At 41.1% G+C, this 25,171-nt stretch overlaps 1 protein-coding gene across 7 annotated transcripts in view; it reads right to left on the bottom strand.

Moving 5' to 3' along the window:
* The window catches only part of syt1a (synaptotagmin Ia), a 182,043-nt gene that overhangs the window by 6,425 nt on the left and 150,447 nt on the right, over window positions 1-25,171 (bottom strand). For 4 of the 7 annotated variants that reach the window (XM_074625317.1, XM_074625319.1, XM_074625316.1 and 1 more), the window contains 5 exons: window positions 24,651-24,823; window positions 20,446-20,571; window positions 15,087-15,254; window positions 13,159-13,326; window positions 8,569-8,686 (listed from right to left, as the gene is read on the bottom strand). In XM_074625317.1, the coding sequence (XP_074481418.1) occupies window positions 8,569-8,686; window positions 13,159-13,326; window positions 15,087-15,254; window positions 20,446-20,571; window positions 24,651-24,823 (753 nt within the window). The remainder of the gene's footprint in view (window positions 1-8,568; window positions 8,687-13,158; window positions 13,327-15,086; window positions 15,255-20,445; window positions 20,572-24,650; window positions 24,824-25,171) is intronic. The other 3 variants (XM_074625322.1, XM_074625320.1, XM_074625321.1) reach the window with 1 other exon arrangement.

The following is a 25,171-nucleotide window of genomic DNA, read 5'->3' as shown; positions in this document are numbered from 1 at the left end:
TGACACGAGTATCAGCCTCTTAAAAGGCAGCCATGGTGGCTTCCACTTGGCCCCTCACAAACTATAGATCAGTGGTTTTCTACACTTTGTGCTTATCACATCTTGAGCTTATTATAACATAGATGTGAGGGAACTCTTCTTAACAGCAAAAACAGACATCTATCATTGTGAATAAATGAATAGAAATAATAGAAATGAACACATAAAACACAGGCCGTGGTATGCAGTGTGAAAAATGCCAACCAGATTGTGGAAAATTCTGGTTTCACATGCAAAGACAATGGCTCTTAGTGAGCTCTGATCTCAGCCCACAATCACGACGACTACACGAGCTATAGGGGAGAAAATAATGAAAAACCACTTTGCGTCATCTATCATTTAAGACAACACGCTGCTTGAGAACGACAAAAACAAATAACCACAGTAATCTCACAGAAGCTAATGAGGTAGTCCCTCGCCTGAGGCTAACAATATCCCCCGTAACTACTGAACCTCAGAGCTGTGCATCAGAATGAATAAGGAGTAAGAATTGGATCTTATAATGAGCTGTTGAAACACTGCTTGCTCTGATAATCTGGATTTATCTCTGGATCCCATATGCACAAAGTCTTTTTGGCGTTACATGTTTGTGATGTGTGAGCTGCACTGGAAAATATCTCTGTTTTTAGCAGGATTTCGAGCAACAGCAAATACTGAACAAGCTTAGCTCCCTTAATCTTTTATCCAATTTAGGAGGATAAGGACCCGATTGTAGACTGGCGGGCTCGTCTAGGGCAGCTGACATGAATATAGCGAGAAAACCACACAAACAGAGTAAAGAGGGAGAAAAGCAGGGAGGATAAATAGATGACAGAGACATGAGTGAAAAGGTAACAGGCTCCTAATAGAGTGGGTGTCCATTATTACTCTCCTGCTGAGAAGAGCTGGAGTGCCGGGATGAGAATTACAGTGAATGAGGGTTGTGTGTGTGTGTGTGTGTGTTGTCATAATGCATCCAACAGTATCTAGACCCTGTAAACTTAGGATTCTTAGTTTGCGCTCCGCTACCTATCAATTTGAAGGTTGCAGGAATGGGAAGGTTGTACTGTTTAGCTGTAAAATGAGAATGTTTGCCGCAAACTTTCTCATTTTACAGCGAAACCGTGCACCACAAGATGTTTCTGAAAACATTTTACGCAAGAAACAGGCATTACAGTAACAGAATATTGATTCATATTTGATGAGCGCTGCCTAGTTTGACCGTTTGATTGGAGTTTGCGAGTGATTGACACCCAATAGGAACGCTCTGTCTTTGAAATGACCTGTGATTGGCCAAAGTCTCCCGTCACATGCTAGATTTTTTAAAGCCTGAAAACAGAGCCATGATGAGGTGCAGAAGTCTAGTTTTCTCTCAGAACACTTGAATTACAATATGCTGAAATGTTATTATGGAATTTTTGCCCAATGATACCAAACATATTCTACCTACTGCCACTTTAAAGGCTGCTTTAACATCTGGGCCCAACGTAGGAAACCACTTTGGACTATAAGGCAATCATTCTCCTGTATACAATTCACCAAAAAAAAACACTATTTACACCCTCAATGTTGGACACAGCACTCCAGCAGTGGTCCAGAAAAGCCTGAGCAAGTTGACCGACTTATTCAAAGACACTATTTTCATGTCTTTCTCCGAGATAGTCAGAGGATTTGGCATTCCACAATCTCACTTTTTCCAGGGACTTTGTTAAAAAAACACTTCACTATATTACCTTCTCAAACTCCTACCAACTGGTTGGAGGACTGTATTCATAAAGGCCCTACGGAGCACAACTCTGTATGTCAGATTTATGATGTTTTACTGTTGGCGGCCTCATCCTTCTTTGAGCATCTCCAATTAAAATGGGAGGAGGACTTGTGGAAATCATCCATTGCAATGATCCACACAACCTCCATACAGTATGTGTCAGACACAGTTTGATCCAATTTAATATAGTTCACAGACTGCATCTGTACAGGAGAAAGCTTGCCCAACTCTATCCAGAATTTGACCCGACCTGTCAACGGTGCAACCGAGACCCAGCAACCCTTCATCGTTCATTTTGGGGCTGCCCAAATATGAGACAATTTTGGGCTAAGGTCTTTGAAACACTCTCGTACATGTGTGACGAGGCCAAGGACCCAGAGCCAAGTCTGTCAGGTCTTTGGCGTTGCTCATAAAGATCTGAATCTCTCTCTCTCTCTCGAGTCCAGGCCCGAGCTGTTGCTTTCTCGCCGCTTTTAGCGAGACGTCTCATTCTATATAATTGGAAGTCTAGCTACCCCCGTATACGTATAGCCGCTGGGTTGAGGTGGTAATGGTTCATTTGAAGTTGGAAAAGATCAGACATACCACTCGGGCCTTGGTTAATAAATTATAAAAAAGTATGGCAACACTTCCTCAACTACTATAATAATGTTTACACTATAAGAAATATAACTTAATGCCTGTAACTGATAACTTCATAGAATTGCTGTAGAATCTTTATTTTATTTATTCATTTCATTTTACCATCTGTTTAGTTTTTATTTTTGCTTAATTTATTTATTCATTATTTATATTCTTTATAATATTTGTTACTTATTATTATTATTATTATTATTATTTTATTTTTTTGGTGTGTTGGCCAGTCTGCCAGAGGGATGTTTTAAATGTTGCAAACCCAATAAAAACATTTGATTATCCAACAGTAGCTAAATGAGGAATTTCTCCAGCCTCAACTTATATGTTTTCAACAACAGTTTGAGCCCTTCATACACTGATTTTATCCATCAAAGCAGTGTCTCAGATTCAAAATTTACACTACAAAGCCTTAAGGTTGGGAAGGTTTGTCCACTTAAGTTAAAGTCTTACAATTCTCATTGTTATTCTGTCGTGTTTCTGCACTGAAAACGCACAAATCAGTCGCCATTACTGTCACATTTACCCCCGTCAATTATCTGCTTGAGTGAAGTTTCTGCAGGTTTTCTTTGTGTGATCAGCCTCGGGTGGCTTTTATTGCTCATAGAAACTCTTGCGTAGGCAGACCTCTGCCTCATCAAGTTCACAGACGTCTACAGAAAGTCAAGCACAAAAGCTGAGAAATGGTTAAGGGCAATGAGGGTGTAGAAAATGAATCTGTGAGAATATGGCTTTTGGAAAGGCAAAAAAAGACACCACTCTCCAAACTGTAACTTTAATTGGACAACTGCCGTTCTGGGGAGGGGTTTAACGAACTGTATACTATTCTGAAATACTGCTACAACAGTGACTGCTACAACATGTTCAGTACATGTCATGTATCCTCTCATATTGGTAACTGTGCCTGAACAAACACAATACAACAGCTGAATGGGATTATGCAAGATAACCCTTTCTCAGGTTGAAAAAAAGGAAACACACCTACGGCGCCACATCAGTGCTATCCAGACGCCCCTTATCTTTCTGGCCAGCAGATGAGAGTTTGGCATTATTGAGTTTTGGGAGGCTCGCCGTACCTCATATCCGGCCCCTTTTACCGTCTTATCCCAGACGGATGTAATCTGTCCCATTTCATGGATGAATGGCAGCGCGCCTGATGCAACAGCGCTTCCTCGCATATGTGTACAGCAAAGAGGCTCGACTTTGCTATCCTGCGGGTTACTCATCTGAGTCCTGGATCTCGGCCATGGTTTTATGAGGCGATGCACTATCAGTGGTCCATACATTTCCCCCAGGAGGCTAGAAGTAGGTTTCTGGATAAGTGATGAGCTCTGAGTCAAATCAGCAGCAGAGTTCAGTAGAGCTACTAAAGCTGTCTCGTTTTAAAGTGGTTACTTACAGTTTGTGTTTCAAGCCGGGAATAATTGCCAGCTGTGACTCTTTGGTGAGGGTTAGTGCCTCTCACAGCTGAAGCCTCGATACTATATTATGTGAACAGACATTTGTTTCTTCCTCAAATATTTCGTCGAGTGGGGCCTCTGCGGGCGCTGGCAGAGTTGTGCCAAATGAACACCAACACAAGCAGGGTTAAATATAGCCCGGCTGTCATCTTAGCTTTCCTCCCATCATTTTGGATTTGCCATGGTGGGTGAATCCAGGGGTGACTGTCGGTTTAGTTTTACACACTCATATTAGCGGTGAATGGCACACATACCACGCAAACACACGCGTCTACAGTAGAACTCTTCTCTGAGGCGCAGACCCACAGAAACCGCCTCCACAAAATCTGAGATCTCTTGTGTTGTAGTCTCGTTTGTACAATGACAATCTTTACCCTGACCGACTTCACTGTCTTTCAGAGGCTCTAGCAGGTTCAGTTTTTAAAGCTAGAGTGAAGTAACAGATATAGAAAACCTAAGAAATTCATTGGTACCAACCATTTCATGTTCGCTTGTCGGGAAAGAGGCTAAATAACACTCCAAAGTTAGGCTAAATTTTGGCGAGGACAAACTGGCATGGCTATTTTCAAAAGGGGTCCCTTGACCTCTGACCTCAAGATATGTGAATGAAAATGGGTTCTATGGGTACCCACAAGTCTCCCCTTTACAAACATGCCCACGTTTTGATAATCACATACAGTTTTGGGCAAAAATCATGCCATTTTTGAATGCATTGTAAATGTGTTATTTTCGCCTATTTTTTATATTTTTGCATAATGGGGTCCATAAACAGTCTTGGAATTGCATAAATTGGGTATCACTGTAAAGCTGAGACTCTTGTGGATCCAATGAGCTCAATTGTATTCATGTGTGATGATGTTAGTCCCCATAGTAGCCATTTCATATAGTGAGATCATTTTTTTAAACTTGACCTCACTGTATAAAATGACTTGTGGTGACCTCTAGGATAATCACAGTCTCATGAAACTTTACAGCCACAAACTAGAGATCTAGGGCATTCAGAGGATGGATGGCTTTCTGAGCATTAATCTTCAGGTTTCCAGCTTTCAGATGATGTACACCTCTTATATGTGACATCTACTATTGACCTGCTATCTCCCCCTAAAGACCCCCCTAAAAAAAGACAAAAACGGGTCTATTGTGGGTCTCAGAGGGTTAATTATCTCAAAGCATGGAAATCTTCCTGTAACTCACCCTCACGCTTCTCATTATCTACATCTGAAGTTATATATATTGAAGCAAAACTCTGAAAGAAATAATATAATAATAACTTTCCCTAACTTCCTTCTCTCGGGCCCGTTCATCATCTTAATGATCCCTCCGGCCCGTTGCTTTACAGACTGGGAGAAAACCTCCAAGTCCGACCATCCAAAACAAATAAACCCTCCAGCCGAGAGGCTTGATGGTGAACTGGAGCACCAGGTCGGGGCAGTGCGGCTTCATTACCGCCGACACCGGCGCCTGTGTTCTTTGACAACCTCCCCCACTGTGGGCCATTACCTGGTTATGTGTGTCGCCTCACAGCCCTCTGGGAAGTCTTCAGATGTACAAAGAGGGTAGGACAAAAACACTTTGGCTGTCTATAAACCCACACGTCCTCATTCTGAGTCGCTTCCAGACACTTAGCTTTTGTAGCCGACACAATTTTGAGTCTGACTCACCTTTGATGGTGCACCATGTCAGGGATACGCTACAGAAATACTGTCAAATGCACCGTTTCAAACAGACAATAAGTGAAATTGTTACTGGCCCTTAGCACAAAATAACACCATACATCTGTGCGAGGTTGAAAGACTTGTTAATGACTTTGCCTGCTGTTGCAATTACTAGCTTTTATAACTCACTCTTTAGTCTTTAGTCTGTTTTGCAGAGCTGTAAAATGCACCGCCCACTGGAGATTCAAGATTCTTTGACATCTGATCGCCTACAACTCTACATAATGGATATGTATTGTAACTAGACATTGCTGTGGTGTCGGCTACAGCGGAGAGAGGAAATCAACTTGTCTGCAATGAGACTGGGATTATTTTGAGACGACAGCTAAAGAGTATGCTGCTCGGTGCATCACCGCACTGAAGTAGCAACAATCCTAACTACTTTTTTTTAAAAACGAATATCTCAAAAGTCTGTTTTTTTTTGTGAGAGGCGCAGCATGGAGGTCGATTTGGAGGGACGATTCATGAGGAGCCAATCAAAAGAATTATTTCTGATTATACATTGGTTAATGAAAATACCCACATCTTCCTCTGTGAGCCATAATTAGGCATGGTAAACAGGATGACAATAGAGGAGAAGGCTGATCCCAGGCCATCAATTACTTGTCCTCCTCCTAAAGCTCTGGCTGAGACGCCCTGTGGATGGAGGCTAATTATTGTTATTACAGACCTGCCCATTATTTCATCCATCTGCTACACTTTTAAGTCCATTCTCGCAGCCGAAGAGCGGTCGCAACTAACGAAAATCAAAACACATACTGCAATTTAGAGTATATTCTGGTTGTGTGTAATTAGAACCATGCACTGTGCCATTACTGTATGCTAATAATTCACCCTGAAACCCACAGACCAGTGCACACGGATAAAGCATGCGCCAATTAAATGTGACATACAGTATTGCGCTATGCGGTGTCAAACTGTCTGGCTTCCCTGCTATTTCCCTCCTCTGTAAGAGGAGAAACCTGGCCTTCAAAGTGAACACATTAACACCTTTTTCATACTGGCTAGTCGATGTGGCTGTCGATCCCACAATGCAAATGTGCACAGGTGAGAGATAATGCCAGTAGCATAAAATGGCAGCGGGGGAGTTTTTTTATTTTATTTCTGCCAAATGGCTGCTTGCGCTGGTGTGGTAGATGAAAGGGAGCTGTGAGCTTTTAATGTGTTCGCCGCGTTACTGTACTGCAGGATGTTTAGGCTTATATGGAGAGACTGGGCTGTCAGGCAGAAAGCAAGTGGACACAGGTGTATGGTAATTGCAGCAGAAAAAGAGTCGAGGCGGGAGGGAAGTGCACACCGGGGAATTTTCAAATGAAAGCGCTGAAGAAAGTCAAAGGAGAGGCAGCGGGGAGGGAGAGAGGAGGCAGCTTATTGTGCGATTTGTGTTTCTGAGTGTGTGCATGTAGGGCTCTGTGTGTCTGCGTTTGCATATGAGTGTGTCTGATATGATAGAAAACAACTGGCCAGTCAATGCTGACTAACTAAGATAAGATGTGTTTTTATCACGTATTGTCAATATACTGTATTAAATATGGACGTAGTCTCCGTGACGTCACCCATAGGTTTCTGAAGAGCCGCTGTGAAGCTCAAAGCGGGTGGCTCTGTCACCATCTCGGCAAAAAAATGGGCAAAGAGGTGGATCATAGAAGACGATAGAAAATGTGTTTGGGACGCAGTAAACTCACGATTGACGCGTCCAGGGGACACAATCTATTCTTTCCCTGATAATGCTACATTACGAACAACAAATCTGTGTTGAAATCGGCAGGACGAGAGACAGTTAACGTTAGCTGTTAGCTCTGTGCAGACAGAATAGGACTACAACTGTGGATTTGTGATCATCTTGGTACAGTGACGGACATCTACCAAGCCTTACGAAGCCTTGGTCCCTGTTTGATTGATGGAAACAGACTCTGTGTTGTTTGTGTACGCTCCAGTCATGATCCTGTGGGTGTTTGTATGTACAAGGATTTCCATCCCTCTCCGGCCCTCACAGGTGGCACCTTCTGTTACCATGACATCAGACCCACTATTCAGACTTGGACTGCATTGTGATAAATGTCATCTATTGATCTTAATGCTACATGGGTGTGCTGTTGGAGCTACAGCACAGCAGGAATAAGTTTCATTCTTTGAACTTCTTTTCATCATTAGTGGTTTCTTTTACACGACATTAGGTCTGAACAGTGCAGTTTCTCTTCTCGATCTGAACATCTTACGGAAACCTTGAGAGGCAAGTGAGAAAAACAAATCTGGTGATCCATTTTTTAAGTCTCATCTAAATTGTTTTCTCTCCGTTGTTTGTGATTTAAAAACAGGTGGAAAAAAAAAAGTTTTGCAAGAATAATCTCTGAAAGTTTCTTAAATTTTGTTCATCTGTGAAACTGGTGGAAAAAAAAGCTAGTAGTCAGAATGAGAATTACAACAAATACGCTTAAAAAAATCAGACAAATCCTGATACAATCCTGATAAAAAACATTGTTTTCCTCCTTCCAAAACCTTTTTTTCACCTTTCCTTAAGTCATAAACACAGGAAAGAAAACAATTTCGATCAGACTTAAATAATGGATCACCAGAATTTTTTTTTCTCACTTGCTTCTCAAGGCTTCCGTAAAATTGCCTCAGTCTGGAATATTTCCTTTACTGTGATTATTTTACCACATAAAAAACAAAATAAAATAAAATTCTCAGCAAATTGTATTTCCTCACTTGCCTCTCAGGGTTTCTGTGACATCTGTACAACTTTTAAGTTGTTTTTTTGGGGGGGGGGGGCTCAGCCAAAGTCATGTTTTTTCTTTGACACATGTATTCGTGACCAGTGATGGGTGGTTGTTAAAAAAACAACAAAAAAAAACTAGCAGGGTTGTAGGAGAGGCAAAGTGTGTGCTGCACTGCATGTATAATTACAGACAAAAGGCCTGTCAGAGGGAAAGTCAGTGGGCACACACACACACACTCTTGTAATTGTTCTCACCTGACAAGCCTCCCACATCCATTTTCTTCAGGTTTTTGGCCTCGAGGACGACCACAGTCAACTTGCCAGCAGTGGGTACGTATCGCAGAGAGAAGCAGATATCGCCCAGCTTCTCTTGCTGTTGGACAGGCAGAGACATATAACAGAGGTGAGTTTTAACAGCAACTAATAAATCCAAATTTACTGCATCACATGCTCACAGCAGATGCTCACTATAAATAGCTTGTAAATTCCCCTCCAAAGCACATTAGAAATTGCTCAGTCAACCAAATATGAAGCTCTGGTTTGGATTTTTTAACATGTTAGACGTGTTTATTTGGTTCTGCTCTCCATAAACAGAAACTTTTAATGATTTTTTATGAACTTTTTTGAAGCAGCAAGTGCCAGAGTGTCTATGTGAAAAGTGATGGTATTAAAGGTTAAAGTGCAGTACACTGACACTAGGTTATAGAGTTGTTTACAGTAATTAGTGTCCACTTCGAATAAGGTTGCATATATGCATACAATTTACATAAGTGACAGAAGGTTGCTTTTGTAATTGCTCTAAGTGCATACATTTTTATGCACGGTGCTTTCTGGTGGAGAATATGCACAGAAAGATCAGCATACATAATTCAGTGGTTAATGTAGAATTGTAAAACAAAAATACTAATATTAACTTGGAGTTAGCATGTGAATTAGTGATATTTTTCTTTCTTGTAGTGAGTTGTGTAAAAAAATTATCATATGAATGGTACCAGTAGAAATATTTGTTTGGTTGGAAACATTTCCATTATTGATTTGACATGCAATAAAGGAACATTGAACACACATTGGAAAAGCATCCTTGCATCAATGTAATTTCTGATCCTTCAGACAGAATCCTCCTTGAGAGATGACGTTTAGATACAATATATTACCATTACTAATATTAATCTTTTTGTTCTTGTTCATCAGGAATGTTACAATGAATGCTGCGAGAACAGTGCATCTCTAATATGAGCAGTGTAATTGTGAGAAGTGTTTATTTACATTAAAGCAACTGTCCGGAACGTATGCAGATCACAATACAAATTTAAAAAAGATGAATGGATTTTTTGGAAACACATGAAACAGTCTGCAGGACAAGCTGTTAAAAAGGTTACTCATCCTGTGAGCCAGCTGTCTGCTGGCTTACTGTATAAATACTATAAAATATTATATAAATTTAAAAATACTGACGTATACATAAAAGAAATCACAACAAACACATGTCTACTGCCATTTTTCTAAACTGAGAAACAACAACAAAACGATGAATTATCAATCAACTTCATTAAATTATAATTAAAGTAACTAGAAATATTGCAAATAAGGCCTGCTAGTGCTACTGCAGCTGCAACTAATGACCCGATTTACATCATAACACACCACTTTTAAAATGTACTCTGTAGTTATATTATAATCTATAGACCACTGGACTTTAATAATTTATCTATTATATGGAATTTGTTTATTATATATCAATGTAGAGCTGCAACGATTAATTGATTAACTTTTTTGATAATCGGTTTGAACAATTCTTTAAAGAAAAAAGTCTAAATTCTCTGATTCCAGCTTCTTAAATGTGAATATTTTCTGGTGTCTTTACTCCTCTATGACAGTAAACTAAATATCTTTGAGTTGTGGACAGAACAAGACATTTGAGGACGTCATCATCATTTTTCACCATTTTCTTACATTTACATACAACAGATTGATCGATAATGAAAACAATCGTTAGTTGCAGCCCTATATCGATGTATTTTATATAACTGTACTCTGCAAGTTTAAATAAAAAAACATTAACAATCAAGATATTCATCAATATGCATCATTGCAATATATCAGGTAGAAAAGGGGATTCAATATACATTTATGTTACAAAATGCATAAATCAAAACCTATAACAAGTGTCAAACAAAGACACAGTATGTCAAATGCAATGCTTCATATCACACTGCGTCTCTGATCAATAGCTAATCAATTGTACAATAAGTCCCTGCATGTTTTTCAATCCTCTGCGATGGATTCGGTCTCTTGTTTTGGTTTGAATGCTTTCTAATGTCGGCTCCCACTTTCGTTTGTCACTCATCACTTCGCTGGAAAAGTACCGACTGCAATCACTTCACTGGTTCGCACACAAATCACCATCACAAACGCCGCCTCATTATCGCACACGCTGAGCAGGAAGCGATTCATATTCTCGCCATATCTCTTATCAACGCTGTGAGCAGACGCCGCCAATAACTCTCTCTCAGGTCACACCTGCGTTAACGTGCGGCCGTTTTCAACCAGAGATTATAAATCAGAGGCAAATTGGACCTGAATATCAACCTTTGTTTTACTCCAGGAGTCTTTCATCAAGCTCCAATCAAGGCCTATTTCCTCATGCAGAATCAGAGTGCTGGATATAGCTGCTGTATGATTTGTACTGTAAAAACCATTATGAGTGGTAGTTGCACAACAAAACCAATGACATTGATGGCGAGGGTTGGGTTTTAATCAACACAAATACACGCTCCCCTGGAGGCCAGCGAGAGAAGGAGCAACAGTTAATTATGATGTCGAGAGCATTGACCGGCAACTCTCATATTTTCCATGAACTGTAAAAGGTCAAACGCTGCCTTTTCAACTTAAAGGGCGTTTTCGGTACTTGCTACTTCATAGTTGACCTTAAAGGTAAAGAGGATTGTGCTACCCGTTTGTAGGTAGATTATTAAATCTCTTTGTGAGTTTGGACTGATATGCTTCCTCCTTTGTATGTATTTAAAACCAGTGGCTTCCCACCTGTTTGGCTTCTTATCTATTAAAACAAACTTGTGACCCCCAATCACAAGTCGCACATATCGATGGGGTTTGTGAACAGGTAAGCCAGAGAGTGATTTTTCTACTAAGACTGTTTCATTTGAATATTTCAAGAGGTCTTGAAGAGGTAGCATCCAGTATTTAAAAAAAACAACAGAAAAAAACGGAGAAACAGTCTGAAAAATAAACAATTTCCTGTAGCAGAGATTTGCATTTTTGGCAATGTGATCTCACAGAAAATCGTGAAATGACGACGACTTCTCAGCAGCACATTACGTGGTAGTGGCATGTAAATTACGTGCGTTACGTAAGTTACGTGAGTTACATGAGTTACGTGAGTTACATGAGTTACGTGAGTTACATGAGTTACGTGAGTTACGTGAGTTACATGAGTTACGTGAGTTACGTAAGTTACGTGCCACCACAACAGAAACAATTTTAATGTGCTAAATATGAAATTGTGAGCATTTCTATGGCTTCTTAACGGCTCTCAACATGGTGACGGCGAGTCAGCGGCTCGCAGCTAATGGTGATAACCGCGCTAACAGTGAAAAAAAGCCTATGGTGCACACTCACATGCACTAACATGCACTAAAAGCACCTAGGTCCGGCCCGCCTATCTCAACAAAGCAAGGCGAAGCTCGGATTACAACACCCACAGAGGGACAGTGACTTCATTCTCTACTCAGGTAGACATTAATCCTCTATAGTTTTACATAGCAAATAGTTGTTTGATGCTATATTAATGCTCTGGATATTAAATTTAGCGCCTTTTAATGGCGCTGCCTCTGGTTTAACCGCTAAACAAACAGAAAAGTGAAAAATGTTGATTAGTGGTTTTAGGGGGAGTGTACGGTTTGTTCTCCTTCTTGTATTTCCCAAAATATCACACTTTTCTTTTAACCTCAAGATCATCTGTAAAAAATAAAATAATTGAATCATCAACAGGTACAACTGCTGAGCTGCAAAGACAATCCGTTTCACTTTGGCAGGTGTAATTTGCAGCTACCGAGGAAAACGCAGGTTGTGCAAACCTCCTGGCATCGCACATAATCTAAACAGGTTGTTGACAAATGGATCAATGTATTGTTACTTCTATGCATTAACAATTACTGTTCAGAGTATTCAATTAATAATAAAACATTTCAATACTTTCCATGAGTTGGAAACTGGAAAGTAGCAATTTCCACGGTCTGCCTCTACAACTCCTCTCCACTGAGCTTGAACACTGCACAGCATCGATCCGGTGTCTCAAGCCTTGCGTAAAATTGTCAGGTGCAGCTGTGCGACCAAAACGCCAAGAAGTATAGTGATGCCCTTCAGCTCAAACAACGCCACCAGCCATTCGACACCGCTATAATTAACCTTTAAATCAAACCGCCGTAATGCTAAAAAATGAGGTTCCCCAGGCAACATGTGCTATATGCCGTGACATTTACCATGAAAATTGAATCTCCTGAACTGCTGCCTGGAAAGTCACACTTCTATTAATTGAAGGGGAAGTGTGGACATCTGATTAAGTGACATTTCCAGGAGAGATGGATTACTCCAGCCACGGCACCACATTTATGGTTCGAGCACAATTGACTTGCAAAAATAATCATTGTGATATCACTTATACAAGCACCGATATTGAAACGGCAGCTACCGGATGTAAAAATCTGAGCCCTGACGCATGAGACAGGGTGTCACAAAATGATTTCAAACCTACTCATTTCCAATTTTCTAGGTAGTGATTGAACTTTTGACATGTGTGTCCGCCTACAGAGGTTTCACGAGTCTTACCTCCTCCTTCTCAGCGCTCAGCAGATCCCGCCACTCCTCCGTTACGTGGCTGAAGTCCACCTTGTTCATCGGTACCTTGATGTCGCCGATGGCGTCGTGTTTGGAGAAGCGGTCAAAATCGTACACCGTCATTATCAGCGTCTTTCCACCGAGCTCGACGTAGGGGACCTGAGGAGGATGACAATTAGTCAAAAAGGGCTCAAAACAGGCGGACTGTCTCATTAAAGGGGCATTAGCAGACAGCGTTCACTACACATTGGCTGTATTTTAACAATGCCAGACGTTTATACAGACAGTTGGAGCTTGTCCAAAGATAGACGTGTCATGCACAGTAGAAATTAATGAACCTCTGCTGCCCCTGACTCCTATTTAGAGGCCCAGTGTGTTATCAGGATGGGAAAAAAGCTGGGAGAAAGAGAAAAAAACAATGATCACACCAACTATCGATATATAAAAGATTACCTAAGCGTTAGCTAGTGAGCATTTAAGTAGGCTTTAAGGAAATAAATCTACCTCTGTAAAGTGAAGCCAATGCTGAAGTGCCTTAAACTTGCAGTCTTTCTAATAGCCAGCAGGGGGCGACTCCTCTGGTTGCAAAAAGTAGTCTGATTGTATAGAAGTCTATGAGAAAATGAGCCTACTTCTCACTTGATTTATTACCTCAGTAAACATTGTAAACATGAGTCTTTATGGTCTCAATCACTAGTTTCCAGTCTTCTTCAATACAGCATGATGTTCATTTAGTAAATTATGGTCCCATTTAGAGTCAAATAGAGTGGTGTAAGCCGGATGTAAGATAGGGCCCCATATCATTAATCTGTCTCTTTGGACATCTGCCATTCTTTATTTATAATAAAAAAAACAAAAACACCATTTAAACTGAGTTACCAGTTTGTTAGGTACACCAGTGGACTGTAATGCAGTAACTCCTATCTTTGTAAAGCTTATTATGTGCATGTTTCATTGACTTTGTAAGAGAGGCGTTGGTTTGCTGTATCGTTATCAAAATGAGTTTCAACATTTTTTGATCTATATATATATATATATATATATATATATATATATATATATACTCAAAATACACTTTTAGTTTCATATATTTAATTTAATAAAGGCAGTCCTTAACTTCCACTGAAGAGTTTGTAATGTTGCTAAAGTTAATTAAATGCCAAGCAGAGTCAGATGTGTGTGTGTGTGTGTGTGTGTGTTTTTAGAGTGGGTAGATGGTGATATCAAATCAATCACTCCTCTTCCAGCCCCCCGCCCTGACAGACGGTGTTATCAGGACCTGCGTGGCTAAAAGACAAACGGGTACTTGTGATCCTTGATTGCCTTCAACTTTGTGACAAAACTTGTTAAACAGAAATGGCTTGTTACAACACAAAAAAAAAAGAGAGCGAGGGAAAGATAAGACCGTCCTTGACATTATCTCGTAAAATCATCTCTTTTTGTTGACGGTTCTTATAATCACTTTCCCCGTTCTTTCACAGATCTGGAATTAAGTATTACAAAGACACACACCAAAATAAACCTTGTATTGAGATGGATATCACATCGCATTACGCTTAACTTAACACCAAACACCTGCGCTCTTCACTGTCGGCTGAATAACAAAACTTTCCCGACTGCTGAGCAGCAGCCGTGCATCTATTACGGCCGAGGCAAGGCCAGGGTGTAGCGGTGCATCTGCCTGTGTTAATCCAAATCACATTGAGCCTCGGTGTGTGTGTGTGTGTGTGTGTGAGAGATATTCTGTCAGGAGCTTGTTAATGTGCCAGCTGGTTACTGTCTCCACACCTTCCCAGCATTCATGGCTGCATGCAAATCAGACTGTCAGTGGAACCAAAAGATCTCCAGCTACAAAAAAAATGGCTTGAAATGAGCGAATGTTTTGGAGCAAAGTGGAGTTAAGCTCCTGTGAGGTGTACCTTGAAGGTGAACTGCTCATTGAAGACGGGATTGAGGGTCTTCCTGTGGACTTTGGTCTCAAACTTCTTCTTCTTGTCAGGCAGCAGGTAGACCTTCACGTATGGGTCAGATGTGCCACCCATGTCCATAGCAGGCAGCTCCGCGGCCTGGATGATCCCCACCATGAGCTAAAAGAGGAACACGAAGGGTGAAAAAGTGAGAGACGGCACGTCAGACTGTCCACTAATCCAAATTATCATAACGTTCACCTTCATCCCACCAACATCCTCACAGAGAAAGCATGAAGAAATGTCTCTCTTAATCTTAAAGACCTCGAGGGACACTGGATTTTTCTTGTCTTTTGATATCACTGGCAATCAATCTTTCATAATGGTGGCTTAAAGATGATTCAGTGTCATTTTTCTGGGATATGGCAGCGATATTAGAAGGTTACGTCTGCAGAGCCTGACAGCGGCTGACGAGTTGGTAAAGGTCAGGATGTGTCAGAGCAGGAATGAGAGGACTGTTTCTCTTCACATAAGGCGGATAATTGATAACCACGATGGGGTGCCCGAGAGGCTGATTGACCTGCCAGTCAGGGTCTCTACTCACAGGCCTCTCAGGAGGCCCAGCTAGTCAGTCAATCAACTTCCTATCAGGCAGCCATCAAGCAGCAATCTGGAGGCTGACCAGGGCACTCGGCCATGGAGCTCTACAGCTGTCGGGAGCTGCATCAGTTTACTGGGTGGCGTTACCGGTGACACAGTTGTAAATACAATGTAGGAAACAATGATGATTGACTCCGGTTGGTAATCGCTGTAAGGCAAATAACCAACAATATAAAGGGACATCAATGTTACAGACAGAAAATTATAGATTTATATGCTTTTCTTTTTTCTTACAGAGCAAAGGTAGGACTTTGAAATACTTAAATATCCCACTTGTGAATTTTTTTGAAGCTTTTACGTGTCTTAAAAAAGGCGGTTGCTAACAAGTGGTTAAATGAGACTACTGAACGTCATCACGCCGAACACTCTGCCTTTAGCTCAGTGATGGTGACATGAACATGCGACTGTGGTGTAGTTTCTTTATAGCGTTATGGCCAAAAACAGTGACACACAGTGACCTTGACCTTTGACCACCAAAATGGAATCAGTTCATCCTCGAGTCAAAGTGGACGTTTGTGCCAGATAAGATGAAATTCCCTGCAGGCGTTCCTGAGATATCACGAGAATGGGACCAACGGACCGACAACCTGAAAACTTTTTGCCTCCTGCCGTGACTTTCGCCGGCACAGAGTCATTAAAAACTCCAGCTATTTGCTTCAACATATTAATGTTTAATTTGACTAATGATCATATCTGCCTTCAGAGCAGCTCTTCCCTGACATTTCTTTTGTTTACATAACCAAATGTACCTTACGTGACCCTGTTCTTAATCTCTGTGTTTGAGTATCAACACCCCCGACTACCCAGTTTCATTGCTGCCATTAAAGACATGACACAGGTTAATGTTACCATCTCCCATATTACACTGTCTCAGTACTACTATGTGTACTGATCTGCATTGGATGGTGGTGAGATTCCAGCAGGGAAAGGTCTTCATGAGATGGAGTGTACCACACACACGTTCACTGTATTCACACACAAACATCACACATGACAATAGTGAACACGACACGAGGACATCATGGAAAGTATGGAGTATCCTCGATTAGTCAACTGCTCCCCAGGTTATGCACAACATTTTCTTGACGTTACCTTGAAAACGCACTCCAATGAGATTCTGTCATGATTTAAATGGACCACTTTAACATAAATATAACTCCTATGATTGCACATCTGCGTGAAGCTCATCGGGATCACTCACTGCGAAATAGTTACACACCTCAGAGGGTAAATAAAAGACGTGCGATTATTCTAGCTGTCATTTACCTGAACTTAAATGTAAGCGTGTTTTTGAACTGTAGTGCCGTGAAGTGGCACTTGGAATTTGAGCGTAGCGATTCATTCGTGCATGCTGTCCTCCTGATTTCCACCCATCCATCAGCAGTCAGAGGCAGACACAGTATGTCAAACCATCTTTACTGGGAGAGCCACTGGTGCTTCAGAAGAGCGACAAGAGCAGGACGTGGTTGGAAATGTTGATATTCGTATCTTTCCTCATGCTATAAGACACTAAGGCTGACGTTCACAACACCAACTCAAGACAGGTTTTCCCAGAAAACCAAGCAGAAAGCACTCCTGAAAGTAAAATTATGCTTGAACCATATCTTCTATTCTCAAATTTAATTCAGTCCCCAACTGTGAGTTTACTGAGCTTTTGGTAAATTCACTTATACCTCCTAATTTTCTCAAAATTGGGTTAGTGAAAGACTTTTTGAAAGCCTTCTTAAAATTACAATAACCGAGTAATATGGTGTTATGTGGTAATTTTCCAGCTGCTACCTTTTGATTTAAACTGTTTTATTTCTTGCATGCACTTTGAGTAGTTTATATATCATAGCCAGATCTTTTTACATCAACTAAATTATCAATTCTTTTCTCAATTAATCATTTATCATATAAAATGTGTCACAAAAATTGAGAAAAAACATCCCACATCCTGGGTGAGCCCATGGTGACATCTTCAATCTACTTGTTTTGTCTGCCAAACAGAGAAAAAGAGGTATGATCAATATGTAAAATACTGGGAAAAATTGACTTTTAAGACAACTTGCAGTCAAACGCACATGTATTGTAGGCAGACACCACCGCAGTAATGGCAACTTTGTATATAGTTCTAATCAAATAACGACTATTTCAGCACTAATTCTAACACCTGAACGCCTTTTGACCATCATCACACCTTTGAGACTAAAACTAAATAAACAACATAAGCAGCTGTGTCTGTGTGTTTGCACATCTGTGTGTGTGTTTGTGTTTAACTGAGGACTCGGGGCCGTGTCACAGCAGAGGGCTGCTGGTATTAACCCTCTCTGTTTGTGTGTCACTCTCCAGTCCAGTAAGCAGCACGCTGACCAGAATGGGTACAGGATGGTGATTCAGCCCTTGGCAGCTCATCTTGGACGGCTTTGTCCCGAATGCATCATGGCTCTGCTGTGACCACTTCACACAAACACACACACACACACACATACACACACTTCCAAAGAAGACCAATAGTCCTTTTCCTGATTTACTGAAGCGGCTTTTATGTTTTAGTTCAGACATGAACTGTCTGAAATAAATAACTTGAATGTTTTTGAATTTCATCCCTTCTTAACAATCACATACTCTTGACTGGACAAAACACAATATGCCCGGTCTTGACCCGCAAAAAGAGCAATGCACATGGTAATGATGTTGAAAGTAGGAATGACATTATAATTCTCCTCCTGCTGTGCTGAGGGGGCTCTTTGTGGTTCATTTGCCGGATGTAGCCGCATCGTCGCTCCCTGAGTGATTTGGATCTTTTACAAAACCTTTTGTCTCATTAGTGTATAAACCCGGAGTCATCAACACCAGGGGAAGCAGCCATTTGTGGTGGTTAACAGACAGAAACAAAGCTGGGACTCTTTGCCACGAGGACCTGACATTAATCTGCACGTCTCCTTACGCTCAGCCTGATCTCGCCTCAGTCTCTGTACTCGCAGTGTTTCCTCCTTTTACTTGGCAGGGAGGAACATTTAGCGACACATCTCTTAGGCCATCAAGGGAAAATCTCTTTTGCAATCCCTATAATATATTATTTAATAGCGCTTACGGCAGAATGTTAAACGAGGCGTGCTTTCTAATTCAAGACAAATATATGTGTAGTTTTGTTACAGTTTCACCAAAAGTCAGTTTCCAGAGGTCCACAAGTACTTAAACAGGCCTATAGACGAGGTCAGACAACACGTTGAGTATTTCATACTAAGCATACTCTGGCCTTAAATCGTGTGCTGTAGAATCGTCCAATATGACCGTGATTTCTAGGGACACTGGGTTCCAACAATGAAATTTCATCTTGTCAAACAGTAACGCTGAAAAGTACCGCCCTCATGCTTCAGCGGTGATCGACTATCATCCTTGACTGCAAATTATCCCAAGACTAGGCAATCACTGTTCTCCGTAATGTCCTCTCTTTAACTGCTATTCGGTAATAATGGAAATTTCACACACAGCCTCCTACTTTATAAAGAAACCCTGCAGCCGAAAGCATTAAACCAATCACCTGTGTCAGTTCTCCTCCAGCAGCTCTGCGGTGCTCACATTGATCGCCTGGGCGTCAAAGCCCGAGGATGAAAAATAAACATTTCCTGAAGGCCACGGTGCCTCTGGACCGTGTCCGTCACTGAGCTGAAAGTGGGTCAGATCAACGGCTGCCTCCCCGGCTTTTTGGCTCTGTCTGTTGTGAGCTTTTTTAACTTCGGAGCGGCGATGAGCCGTGCACGGCGGCGGCGGGCGGCGGCTTCTCCCAGGTCACTGTCACAAAGTGTGAAAACTGTCATCCATTCATTACACTGTGGAGCTTATTACCAATGTAATCAAGAACCTCATAGAGAGACCTGTCATTGCCTCCCACTACATGACAGATCCCTCTGTGAAATGTAATAGTGTCCATATAATATCCATTTTTATGAAATGACTCAATACTTTGTCATTTTTTTTCTCTAAAAGAAATACACTGAATACTAATGCTGAACTGTATTAACCTCATTATTGACTCTACAATCTGTGCATTTATGAATATTTCACAGGTGAAGTACTAAAAATGACTCATTACTGAAGGGGGAAAAAAACTGCATAAGAACATTTTTGTGCCGATCAAAGTTTTTTTGTTGTGTAGATAAGGTAGATGTACCTACGCCAGTGTGTATAGGAGCAGTGTTACTGTCTAATCTCTGGCTGTCAGTTCTGTTTATAATGGGGAGTTAGCTAGCCCGGTGGGTGACAGAGCTGTGTTCACGCACCGTGTCTATTATCTGTCACACAACATCTGGCAGCCGGGAAGTTGATGCGTTTCCTCATTCTGCTTTTTTAAAACTCAGCCCGCTGGAAAAAATAAAGCAGATGGGTATCTGCCGGGTCTGTTTTCAATCAAGTAGAAAGAAAGAAGCAAATTTCAGAGGCGAGCTAAATCCCAATAGTGTACTGTATCTTTTACAAGGCTCAGTAGCGACTGCACAAACTCGACCACCGTGATATATATCCCTGTGAGATTGCGGTCAAGCTTCAGCGACCAAACATCAGCGGTAACAAAAAGAAAATGTTGTGCTAAACCTAGGGTTGGGTCCTGTTTAATCTCTGGAGAGATGAAAAGTTGGACCCCCTCAGAAGTTGGGTGTGACCATACTTACGAAGGAGGACCTTTCGCAACAACGACACACACAGAGAGATTCGGAGAACAGAGCCTTACCGTATTCTCGGTGAAATTGTAATCCAGGGAGTATTGTAATTTGCCCAGTTTCTGGTCCTCCTTGGGCTCTGCCTCTTTCTCCGTTTCAGTCAGCCCTGTCTCCGCATCCTCCTCATCCTTCAAGGCCTGAAGGAGACACCCACCAAGAGTCAGTGTCGCCTGTTTGTCGCTGGCGCTAGCACCCAGCCAGCCGGTCCCCGCCCAGGTCCTGCCAGCGGACCTACTCCTGTAAAAGCTGTCACTTGTTTTATGGTGGGGGGGAAAACGGGGGGGGGGGGGGGGGGGGAAGCAAGCACTAAAACAACATAGCAGTTAACACCAGGACATGCTCTGTGATGCACTAAAGCCCCGGGACTGGTCCCCTGATGATGCTTTCCTATCAATCTCTGGGTGTTTCTGTCTAAAGGGAGGAAAGATCATAATGATGTCGCCAGAGACGAAGAGCAACGGGTAGGCATTAGAGGAAGAAGATGAGGAGGGTAGAGAGACATAGGCCCTGTTCACACCTGGTATTAAGATGCGTCCTGAGTGATCCGATCACAAGCGGACAGCTTTAAGTACGTCTGTTCACACCTGGCATTAGAATGTGTCTCCACATGCGTCTTGAGTGACCACTTGTGATCCGATCTCACTTCACCGCCTCTGAATGTGGTCTGAGCGATCGGACCTCAATGCGTCTTGAGTGCGTTCACACCTGTACTTGCAGCTGTCCACTTGTGATCAGATCACTGAGGATGCATGTTAATACCAGGTCTGAACAGGACCATAGAGAGAGCACAGGAAGAAAGAGAGAGAAAGAGATGCTTCCGGAAAAGATCAAGACAATTCCCTTGATGTTATTTCAGGCAGATCAAGTCTCTGGCAAGAACACATATCAACTGGGAAGAGTCTGAAGTGGCAGAGAGTGAGGAGTGAAGTTGCCCTTTCGCTAGCCTGGCACTGAGGTAAGGGGTAGCAGGTGGTGGGGGGGCAGAGGAGGGGTTTGTTATAAGACCAACATGCGATTGAAGAGGCAAAGACTAGCTCTCAAGGTCATTCATTCAGCGTCAAAGGTTGCCTTCCAAGATGTCTCTTTTCATGCAGAGCATTCTCTGTCGTTCAAACCAGTGCTCTCGTGTGATTCCCCCATTCCCCAAGTCCGCTTACGCCCTCAAGACACACAGTCGCATTGTCATCATAACCCTTAAAGCTGTTATGTTATCCCCTACATCGATGGGTAGCTAGAAGCGTCATGCCAGCAGTGGGTGGGTAGGTGTTGGTAACAGGGGTTGTAATGTACATCGGGGGGCCTGCTCCTATTAGTTTGTCAAGTTGTGAAAGCAAAAAGGCTGAACAACACTGATTGGTTTTGAAATGTTTCCGCTGAGCCACTTTGGTCTCCGCCTTTTGGGAGCAAATCCAAATAGTTTCTTTGATATGACATAAAAAAAAAAAAAAAAGTGGAGCAGGTAAAATGATTGAGGAAATAAAAAAATGTCCTAATTTATCAAACGTGTGAATGATTTTATAATCCAATTTGTACCGCATCTGTGCTCCGGGAATGGTACGGTAGATCTGTTTCACCTGGGTTTTGACAGATGTGGATGCAAATTCAACCGTACGTCAAAAGCTTCCTTTTCATCGGCCAGTTTCAAAAGAGCGTTTACTTGTAGAGCCTCTCAATCATTCTATGTTTGCTCGCCGCCACTCGAAATGTAAATTGAAAAAGGCAGGAGACTTTAGCTTGGCACAAAAAAATCAGCATGGTTCAACCTTGTCGATGCGCACCCAGTGTTTTCTTTCATACATATATATGTGCATATGCAGGTTGTACACACATATATACAGCAGATATACATGTACTGTATGCATAGTTACATATATTTGGTTCTATGGGAGTACGTTGTTTTCAAGAGGCTATAAAAAAAAAAAACATCAGAGCAGCAGGCTTAAGAAGATCCAACAGCAATTTTGGAACCTACCGCCAGTGACCATCCCGAACAGTCATCAGACACAACACAGATAAGGAGGACATAGAAGGAAGAAACACAAATTAAAACAACCACACACAGGAGTTAACACACCAGAGTCTGGGCTCACCAGGAGAAATGACCGCTCGCCTCGGAAGTGGCAGATTCACCGAACTCAGGGACTAGCTATTAGGGCGACTTTTATTTTGATTAATGGCTATTCGAAAATAAAAATTGGATGGTTCTAACGCAGAATATTGGAAATTAATGGGAAATTTAACAAGCACAAGTGATGTGCAGCTATTTGATTGACCGTGCTGGGTTGTTACATAAGAAAATAGATGAGGCTTTAACATTTAAATGTTAATTTCTTCTACAATAATGAAGACTTAAAACAGTGTCAGTGGTTTCTGTCTATGATCCGCCTCTGATAGCGGAGGTGTTGCAGCAAATTAAACACACTTTGTACATGATTCCACCGAGGACGGCGGTATAATGACGCTCCGGCAGTGCAATTAGTGTGCTAACTCCACTTCAAGTGTCAGGGTTTCACTGCTTCTCGTTTTGTACCGTAGTGAAAGGTAGGGTTTAATTACGCCTCCCCTCCCATTTGTTTATCGTTTGGTGATGTCATTTCTCTGGGTGGATACCACTTCATTACACGGCAAACGTTACTCACACTCTTCAACATGTGAGCGGGTCCTCATATGACAAAAAAGGAACACTCACAGGACCGAAAAGTAGGAGAAAAAGAGAGAGATTGAGACACTCTCTTCAATCTGAAGCCATTTAAATGACTTCCATTAACTCTCCTGTAATTAGACTGGATTCTTGTTTTTAATTAACGTGATGAAATATCATAGTAAGTAATACTGTATGCATCTCTATAATACATAAGACATATAAATACATACGGTACAGCAGTGGTGGAATGTAACTAAGTACTGTACTTAAGTACAATTATGAGGTATTTTACTTGAGTATTTATAATTTATTTTACTTTATACTTTTACTCTACTCCATTTTGAAAGCAAATTACTTTACTTACTTTGCAGTTTATGATTATTAATAAGAAATCAAAGAAATAAATCAACTAATACATTATGATGGATTGACAATATATAAAGTAGAGATGGCTCGATACCCCTTTTTAATGACGATACCAATCCGATACCGTCTTTTTCCCTCTCTTAAACAACTAAGTTTAATAAATTTAATAAGTTTAGTTACTTTGCAGATTCGGGTTATTAATACAAAATATAATTAACTAATAAATGATTATGTATTATTATAGATTAAACTACCAGCAGTATATAAGTCATTAAAATGACACATTTACCAGCTGTAACATTAAAGTAATGAACACATTAATACATCAACAATTAGAATACAATAATATAAGATATATTATTCTGCATAATGAGTACTTTTACTTTTGGTACTCTAAGTATATGTTGATGCTAATACTTATGTACTTTTACTTGAGTAGCCTCATATTGTGAATGCAGGACTTTTACTTGTAGCTAGTATTTTACACTGTAGTATACAATTTTCCTACGATATCCGATCCCAGTATCGGATCGGCGCATCCCTAAAATAAAGTAATTAATATTAGCTCTACCTTTACCAGCTACAGCATTAAAGTGATGAACACATGCATCACTAATTATAATTCAATAATATAATATATATTATTCTGAAATGGGCCATTCTGCATAATGAGTACTTTTACTTTTGATACTTCAAGTGATGCTAATACTTTTGTACTTTTACTTAGAGTAGTAGTAGTAGTAAGACTTTGAACGCAGGACTTTTACTTGTAACAAACTATTTTTACGCTGTAGTATTGCTACTTTTACGTAAGTAAAAAGTCTTAATACTTCTTCCACCACTGTAGTACAGTAGCCATTGCATACAAAAAATGAGGGATTGTTTTTGATCCCCATATTTGCAGCGACATCATTGTCATACTGATGATGAAAACACGACTTAATGTGTTGACGGAGTTGCTGCAAATGTGATCAATCAAATCTGTCATGATACAGCATTAGAAGCACTAAAATAAATATAAAAAGTATTTCGAACACAGCAGAAAAACTTAAAAACACTAAACATTATTGAATATATTTCTAGACAAGTCATTTTTAACTTCTAGTGTAACGTCATGCACAGAGGAGCCACCAAAAAAATCATGTTTTGGCAGATATTAAAGGATGTGTTTCTGTATTCTAAGCAACAAAAGTTCAAAGTCTTTACCTCGGTTTTGGCTCCATCTTTGACGTCCATCATGTTGATGGCATTTTTGCCCTTGTCTTTGCCCTTCTTTTTGTTTTTCTTCTTGAATATCCATTTTTTGCAGACGCAGAAGCAGCACGCTAACACCAGAATGATCGCCACGAAGGCGATAGAGACGATGGCCCATGACGGCACTGGGGAGAGAGAGAAACAGGAAAAAGTTTGGGTTAAACTTCTGGGAAGAAATAAAACGTCGCTGTGTCTTGCAGAGTAAAGAAAACAACATGTCAGTGAACTGGGCCAAAGTAGCATTTGAAGTTCCAGAAAGTAGTGATTACACCAACTGACTGAGGTGAGATAAATGTGTGTGTCTGCAGAGTTGGCACGCCGGATCAGCACCCAAGCCAGCGCCCGGGTCCATCAGGAAGTGGCAGACTCCTAACGATCGGTCCTGACTAGCAGGACAAGACCCGGACTGAACAGCTTCAGCCAATTTAGTGGAAGTAACAGATGTTGGCATTTTCCACTTGCCATTTAAACAA

Source organism: Sebastes fasciatus, chromosome 23 (assembly GCF_043250625.1).
Source record: "Sebastes fasciatus isolate fSebFas1 chromosome 23, fSebFas1.pri, whole genome shotgun sequence".
Taxonomy (NCBI): Eukaryota; Metazoa; Chordata; class Actinopteri; order Perciformes; family Sebastidae; genus Sebastes; species Sebastes fasciatus.
Note: the sequence above shows the minus strand (reverse complement) of the source record. Positions and strands in the feature narration are given on the sequence as shown.